At 33.7% G+C, this 8,909-nt stretch overlaps 1 protein-coding gene across 1 annotated transcript; it reads right to left on the bottom strand.

Annotated features, from left to right (window-relative positions):
• Nucleotides 1-1,250: 1,250 nt before the first annotated feature.
• LOC126969966 (uncharacterized) lies at nucleotides 1,251-8,697 on the bottom strand. Its single transcript, XM_050815649.1, has 4 exons — nucleotides 8,618-8,697; nucleotides 6,230-6,344; nucleotides 4,344-4,623; nucleotides 1,251-2,967 (listed from the first exon to the last, which is right to left on the bottom strand). Exons 2-4 carry the CDS (start codon nucleotides 6,266-6,268, stop codon nucleotides 2,306-2,308), a joined length of 981 nt encoding a protein of 326 aa, XP_050671606.1. The 5' UTR covers nucleotides 6,269-6,344; nucleotides 8,618-8,697; the 3' UTR covers nucleotides 1,251-2,305.
• Between the last annotated feature and the right edge of the window lie 212 nt (nucleotides 8,698-8,909).

Here is an 8,909-nt window from a genome sequence, read left to right as displayed (position 1 = left end):
CCAGGCTCGGTTAGTTTGCCATAGCAATCTTCCTCGAAATAAGATTAATATAATATGTTGGGAACGAGAGCGAAAACGGGAGCCAGAACTGGAATAGGACATGAGATAAACTTCAATTCCAAAGTTATTATTTCTAAAACTCTTTATCTACGCGGACGAAGTCGCTAGTCCTTAATATATAATATTATTTATAAACTAAGTAATTAACTATTACTTAATAACTAAGTTTACGACAAGTTTCCTGAAGCATACAGTTATAATAAATATTATTTAACAATTATAATTTATTTTTGCATTAAAGATGTCGATTTCGTTAAAATATTTACTGTATAAATCTACTGCCCTATAGATAACGCGCGACAGCCAGCGTTAGTACGACATTTTGTTGAGGCAAATAATTGATGTGTACCTGTTGCTCTCATATTATGGTGTCGAATGGGTACACTATAACAAAATAATATTTAATTTTTATTAGTTTTTGAAATTCTATAAAAATCAGTAAATATTGACACGAGAGTGGGTCAGGGATTGGAAATGATACTCCGCTTATAGGAACGAGTCACTTTTTCAGAACTTGAACTTCGCCGGTCTGCCGTTGTTCGTCTTGTGGGCGGCGGTACCTTCAACGCGTTACACCGCACCGAACACTAAGTCTCTTCTAGCTTCTTCTTCTTCACCTGGATCACTTGGCACTTTTCACTACTTCTTCTTTTCTTCTTCTTCTTCTTCCTTAACACTTTCGAGTCAGAACTAGAACTGCCGTAGGCGACTCTTAGTACGGCTTATATACCCCCGGATCTGTTCAATTTTCAAAATGATTCCCCCATTCCATCTTTAAATTTAAATTGTACTAGAAATTTGTTTTAACTATTGTTATCCTGCTTACACACTTTCCATCCTCTTTACTCTGTTCAATTTGATCTTGAACTTAATAGAAATATCCATTAACTTTACAAAACCCGAAAAAATCCATATACTGGTAGGTGTATCGAACCCGGGTCTACAGCGTCATTTACGTTGCTGTACGATATGAAATTTGACACTCTCGTCATATCCGTCGAAGCGTTGCTACGCAACAATATCATAATATGATATTGTTACATACATATTAAGTATTGGAGCGTAAGTAATGTTTTTTTTTTCACTCATAAAGTTATTCAATAAAAAAAATGGTCTCAATATCACACCATATAGGTGAAAGTTTATCCAGGCGAGGTAAATAAAACGAAATATTTTTTGTCGTTCTTTATTCACTAAGCAATTACATTTAAAATAAAGTCTTGCTATAATAATTGTGTAAAAATTACTCGGGTAAGTTTTTCTCTTATTGATCGCTCTAACCTAGCGTGACAGTACAGTTTCGTTTAATACCCACAAAATAAAGTGTTCACCACTATAAACAAGATTTCATAGTAGTGACGCGACTTCACAAGATAAAATTTTATCCATCTAAACAGTCAAACACGTATATGATTTAGTAGGGTATTAGTTATTAGTATAATACGTTTTTATGTGTGTATACATATGTACATGCATGTAAACCGCTATACTGTGCGGCGCTAGTATGGCGCTAACGCAATAACTACGTCACAAGCATGTCGAGGTGAACCGTGACGCGAAACCATAACTTTATTCCCTACCAAAAATCACTCAACGCGGCTAAGGAAGCTTTCACTTCCAAAATACGTTATGTAACATAACGTCTCAGATAAAAGGATTATTTTCGTGACTCTTCAGGTTACATTAATTATTATAAGTTAATAACACCATACTTATAAATTTAAATGTTGGTCTCAGTGAGTCATACATCTTTGTGCCGTTTGGTGTCGAGATACTTTGCCCGTGGGGCTCAGAGGCGCGGAAACTGTTCAAAATACTATCTTCGCGCTTCAATAAGGCTACTGAAAGCCCAAGCGCCGGCAGCTATTTCGGTCAACGGATCAGCCTAGCTATCCAACACGGAAATGCTGCCAGTATTCTTGGTACGCTTCCACGTAATGATAGTTTTAATTTTATGTAGCCATATTGTAAATATAGTTAAAGATTTGATTTGTTTGAATAAAGTAATATATATGTTCTATATGTTGCATTGGATAGTATTAGTGTATTCAATACAATTCATAGTTTAATAAGATGTACTTAGCTGATTCATTCGTCGATTATTTCACCTTCAGTTTTGAAAATTAAACTATCAAAAATGTAAAGTTACATTAAAATTAGTAAGACAATCAATTTATAGACTTCGGTTATGAAACATAAATAATAGTAAAACTTTTAGCTGTTTATGTTTGAAGCAATTAATTATTCACTTATGTGAGGCATCAGTGTCTGAGAAAAGTTTGTACGAACCAAATGGTTTATTGTTATGGATATTATTTGAAGCCCCATAGCCATAGATATTCCTGTAATTACTTTGTATCCCGTAATTGCCGGGTAAGTAATAACCATAATTTGATAAAAACACAGCAAGTAATGGATCTACTAATAAATGGTTGGGATTGTTGTATTTTAATGGTACTTTTATTGGTATGTAAAAATATGTGTAGTCGTTTTTGGGGGAATTTCTACTGTTCTGCCTTAGAGATAAGGAATAATTTGGAAGTTTGTCACTGCTTCTGATATTGTAATTTGATAATATCTTTATAAAGCTATTTGTGAGAACGTTACTTGATAGTTCTGATTTAGGAGTCTCGTAAATATATCCGTTGTCTTCATTGATTATATTTCTCTGATTACTGTTTGTTATCTGTTCATCTTCATCTTCTGTGACTGCATACGTATGTTTGGATTCGAGTTTTAATAGCTCTTTATCATTGTATTTTTCAATTATATTTTCAACGGCGCTATCATTTGAATCGTAGAGTTTCTTCGCTTTTCTTGTAGTTAAGTTATCAATTGGTGTATTATCATCATCGTAGTTAGTGTCCAAATTATTGTTTGGGTAGAAAAGAGTAGACTGGTTGTGATCTGCAAATATCAATAAAAAAATAACATGTATCTTAAATATTATTACGATAAGAAGGCACGAGAAAAACAGAACGTTCAGCTGATGGTAATTGATACGCAATAAAAATTGCGCTCGTTACCTTGAGACTTAACATTTCACAAGTCTTATATATAATATATCAAAATCTCTTAATTTTTCATCTATCAATGAGTGTGTTCTCATATAAATATCTTCAATCAAGATAATAATAATATTGTTCTAAAAAACGTGCAACAAAATTTCATTCTTTTATAAAACTTTCTTGGCAACAACAATCAAGCTTGGCCTTATTTACCTGGGTGGTGAGCGTGAACAAAAGACTGTCGTTAATTATTTTACTACAGTATTTGTTCAAGAATTAGTCACCCTTAAATTAAAACCGTAGTTTTTAAATTTAAAGGTGTTTTATTCACGCAAATATTGCAAATTGTAGGTTTCGAGAAACGAAGGAAGCGAAAAGTATGGAATTAAATAGATATTTATTGAATTGAAAAATGGTATTAAATAATTCTATAATTATGGTTAGTGGTTTATTGTTATAAATTTGTTACATGCAAGTATGCTCTAAATTGTAATGTGTAAAAAGGTTGGTATGAAGTTTGTGTGCACTTGACTCACTCTAATCTAATGAACAACTTATTTATTTAATTAATACAGTCAACAGAATTACAACAAATACATGATAAACAAACGATGAGCTAAATACAAGAAAGGCTGCAACTCCACGAGGGTGTGTATTTAGCACAGCATGTTTAGCAGAAATGAATAACTATTAAAATACAATTATAATAGTGTTTTTAAAACTAGCTTTAGGTAATGCAACATTATAACAGAAAAAAAGAGAGAGAATAGTAATAATAGGGAATTTATACAAACTAGATTTCCATTTAAAAACAGATGAACTGTGTTATGTACATTCTTCACTATTTTAGAGTAGTAGGGCATTTTACTGTCGACAAATTCTATAGATAGGGTTATAGAAGAACACGTTATTATTACAGAACGGAATGGTAGAAGACTGTTCATGTCTTGAAGAACGATTGATAACTCTTAGATGAATGTCCAATAAGATTGAGCCATCGAGTTATTAATTTTGATATCTTTTCTATCCATCAAATATATTACGATCTATCAACAAAATAAGTCCAACAATAACATGAGGAATGGGTCTTAATTATTTCAGTACAGAATTTGAAATTAAATTTAATTCAAAGTTCCTAACTGAATCATTCGTTCGTCAGTACAGTGCAGTCGAATTGAAATCTACATATGAAATAGTTCAGCACTTCACACCTCTATGCGTCGGCAACGCCATCTACCAGCACTTAAATTATTACAACATGCAATATTCTCTCACCTCCGCTCTCAAGATTGGCGTTAATTTCTCTTTGTGGCAGCAAGCTCTCGCCAGCTTTATGACTGGCGCCCACTAATTTAATAAAATTCCCTCGTGAAAGTGTATTGTCCGGGCTCGTAGAGTGAGAATGCCACGGTGTTTGGGAATTCAATTCGTTTTCTTCTGGTTTAATGAAATTTCTTCGTGATCCGCTTAACAGTTTTTCGTTTGATATGGGTCGCCAGCCGTCGTCCGAATAAATGCTTTCCGTTGCCATTCTCCTTGTTAGTAGCAATGTCAACTGAAAAGGAAATGCGTCACATAGAGATAGTTATTTACTGTTGATTCTTACAAATTTTGTCGCTCCATTTCATTGATTGTACATACTTTTAAATTTATTATTATATAACCCTACTAATAATATAAATGTGAATGTAAGTTTGTATGTAACTTTCACGGCGAAACCACTGAGAGGATTTTGATGAAATTTATTACAGAGATGGACAAGACCTTGGGAGAGGACATAGGCTTTTTATCAATAAAAGGCTTGGCGGGGTTGAAGTAGGGGTTAGAAGTTTGTCATTATCGAAGATAACACCATGCAAATTTGTGTTTAGGCACATGATAATAAATAAGTAAAAGGTTGTTCCAGCGTTTTTAAAATTTAGAATGTGAGGGGTAAAAAAGGGGATGAAAGTTCTATAATGGCTGCTTATAAAAATGTATTGACCACAGCACTTTGTTGTGTTTTATTGGCAATGTAAAAAAATAATACATAAAAAAATAAAAAATGCTGCCCAAAGTACAAACTATTGCATTCGCGCGAAGTTGCAGGTTAAAGCTAGTATTTATACGTACAATATCTCCGGAACTGTAATGCCCAGAGACTTGAAATTTGGTAGAAATATTCCTATCATGGAGTAGAGGTCAGCTAAGAATAGTATTTACGAAACGAATAGAGTTTTTTTTATTATGAATAGAACAACGTCTCTCAGGTCAGCTAGTTTATTATAAAGGAGGGCTATCTTCTTAAGTTAAAATGAATTGGAATTCAAAAGAACAATTTTTTATTTTAATTTAAACAAGAAGAAATTTAACAGCGGGAGGCTCCTTTGCACCGGATGACGGCTAGATTATGGGTACCACAACGGCGCCTATTTCTGCCTTGAAGCAGTAATGTGTAACCATTACTGTGTTTCGGTCTGAAGGGCGCCGTAGCTAGTGAAATTACTGGGCAAATGAGACTTCGCATCTTATGTCTCAAGGTGACGAGCGCAGTTGGAGTGCCACTCAGAATTTTTGGGTTTTTCAATAATCCTGAGCGGCACTGCATTGTAATAGGCAGGTCGTATCAATTGCCATCAGCTGAACCTGATGCTCGTCTCGTCCCTGATCTTCATAAAAAAATTATTACAGGTCATTGCTACTAGAATTAAAAATAGTCACCTTATAACTTAAGTATTAAGATTAAGTATACAGAGTGCAAAATTAATTAAATCTTAACAGTTTGTTGTTTTTTAAGTGATAACCCTCACTTCTGGGATTAATTACACAAATAAAACTGAAAACAAAATTTTATGAACGATGCGGGACTCCCACCCGCGACCTCTTACGTTCCGTGCTAGCGCTCTTTCTAACTGAGCTAACCGTTGACGTATCGTTGATAAAATATTAATTTAATCTTGAAATTAATCTTATTATTTTATAGCATTAGGGCAGTCGCCCCATTCCTAATCTGTGGTATCATAAAGAAACTCATTTATGTTACAGTAACCTTTACCACACAAACGTTTTTTATAAATTATTTCGAATATCGTAATACTTTTGCTTAGAACATTTTCTGGGATATTTTGTTCTTAAAATGAAACTAAGTCGATAATATTAAACAAACTCTCAAAGATACTTACAGATAGCAATGTAAGTGGCCGCAGCGTGGTGATGCACATTTTGTGTGTGTCAATGGAATGAAGACTTCGTACAGACTTCTCCGGGTCAGCGGCCACGATACCGGGTAAGTGCTTTCTAAGAGTTAACTTGTGTTTAACACTTATACTTAACAAGGTAAACTAATGCTCACAATGTGGGAAATCTTAATTAATATATTTCTTTTGTGCGTCTGTTGTAACTGAACTCCTCCTAAACAGCAGGACCAACTTTAATGAAACTTTCTGTGTGTCTTCAGGTGGATTCGAGAATGGCTTAGATTCACAATTGAACTAACTCCTAAGCGGCTGGATCGTTTTTGATGATTTTCTTTGTGTTCCAGTGAATTTGAGATTGGTGTGTGTCTTCAGGTGGATTCGAGAATGGTTTAGATTCACAATTGAACTTCCTCCTAAACGGCTGGACCAATGTTGATGATTTTTTTGTGTTTTCCAGTGAATTTGAGATTGGTTTAGATTCTCAATTCCGTCCATATAATATAATTCTCCTGCTCATGTGTATGTTAGTGAACTCCTCCTAATGGGTGTTTTATGTATTGGTTTATTTAAATTATGCACCAGTGGGACACTCCTTTGCACAGGATGACGTCTAGATTATGGGCACCGTGCCGTGAAGTAATAATGTGTAAGCATTATTATGTTTGAGTCTGAAGTGCGCCGTAGCAAGTGAAATGAGCGTTGCTTAACATATTGTGTCTCAAGGTGACGAGAGCAATTGAAGCGCCGCTCAGAATTTTTGGTTTTTCAAGAATCCTGAGCGGAACTGCATTTTAATGGGCAGGGCGTATCAATTACCATCAGCTGAACGTCCTGTTCGTCTGGTCCCTTATTTAGTTAAAATAATCTGCACATTTTATATAAAATTGACTTATTCGCCTCAACTATGATAATAATGTACATAATATAATTTATGTACCTAGTAGCGATAACAAATGTGTTTTATTATAAAAAATGCATCTAAGTATTTGCTTTCAATTACATAACATGCAATGTTGAAAATATTCGTTCCAATTATATTTTCAAATTTTCTGTATCAAAATTCAAGTTCTATATAAAATGCATATTAAGCGCCTTTAAAAATAGCTTTTGTTCAGTTCAAGACAAAGCGAGAAAGAAAATAAAGTTGTTATTCTAAACATTACCTTACTGTTCGCGATTTCTTTCCTAACGTTTTAAAATACAAGAAATAGCTTTTAACGCATTACAATGATATCTAACTACAAAGTTTATTACTTAGGAAGCCAACTAGACAGAGCTGAGTTACAATTATAATTAAGTTATTGTGCTACAAATCAAGTTGAAATTGATTGAAAAACTTTCTTTTGTAGTGTCACAACCTTTTCCCCCGGGTGCAGGTATGTTATTCATTACACGTTACATGGGTGCGAATATAGCCAGGCTTACTAATACCAACACATCCCTTTCCTTAACTTATAATATTTCAATTTCTCAGCAACTTAGCTGGAGCATTTTTCGAAAACCCATCAAGCCCCGAAATCAACGTAGTGTACATTATCTCTTTTATACAGACATAATATGTCTGCTTGCCTTTTCTTGCCACCTCGCCGGGTAAGCTACACATTTTGTCAACCAAGCGTACGTTAAAATCTCTATACAGTAATATTTGAAAATTTACAAAATCTGTTTATACTTAACGAATTGCCGCCATGAAATCGTATTTGTTTGTCTCTTAAACTTTTAGCAAGAAAATAATTTTAGTCCGGCAGATTTAAAAGAACACTGAATGTGAGAACACTCCTAAGTACCAAAATTCATTTCTGTCTGAATTATCTTTAGAGTATATATTTCAAAGGAATTGCTTTTATTTGCTTATTTTTAGGCACAACTACATCATTAATTGTTGCTACAATTACCGTCACTGATAATCACGCAATATTTTGAAATAAATAATAAATTCACATTATACTGTCCGAGTTGACAGACTCCGTCGCTTTGTTTTCCCAAGTCTATGAGCCAATTGAAAGAGCAACACAAGTTAAAACTTATTTTTTATTACAACAGACGAGAACTTTTCAATGATTAAAAAAATACGATATTAATTAAAAAGAAGAAAATTGTGGCTGAACTCTATTACCAACCGCGACAGTCAGTCAGGTATTTTACATTTAAGAAAGTCTTTGACAGGGTTGACGACAGCAGTTTCTTCTTGGAACTAAATGAAATTGGTATTATCTTCAGTTTAACGCAAATAATCACAGATTATTTGAGAGTATGTCAGCAGTATTACAAAGCGAGCATATATTATATATCTGTGTCCTAAACGTAATAACTTCAAAGTTTACTTGAACATAAAATCAAAAATATTTTGACTTCGTAGATAAATCACATTACCCTTGAAATATGGAATTTTTTGATACAGGTCATTCGGAAGGCAGCTTTCCTCAGAGAAGAACGAGCAAGAAATTTTAAGGTTGCTCTTTCAAAAAAAAAAAACGATTATTACAAGGTCTTATTTAACTATTATTACATTTATCAATCTGAGATAGACCTGTATCAGTCCAGCAGTTTAGTCCCAAAGGTTCTTTAGATCCAGACATTCAGATATTTTATGGTGCCCTTTACTATACAAATTTTTCTTCAGAGCTGATTTATATTAGTTTAAAGGTAAGTTCTGCATGTCAAC

Source organism: Leptidea sinapis, chromosome 1 (assembly GCF_905404315.1).
Source record: "Leptidea sinapis chromosome 1, ilLepSina1.1, whole genome shotgun sequence".
NCBI classification, from domain to species: Eukaryota; Metazoa; Arthropoda; class Insecta; order Lepidoptera; family Pieridae; genus Leptidea; species Leptidea sinapis.
Note: the sequence above shows the minus strand (reverse complement) of the source record. Positions and strands in the feature narration are given on the sequence as shown.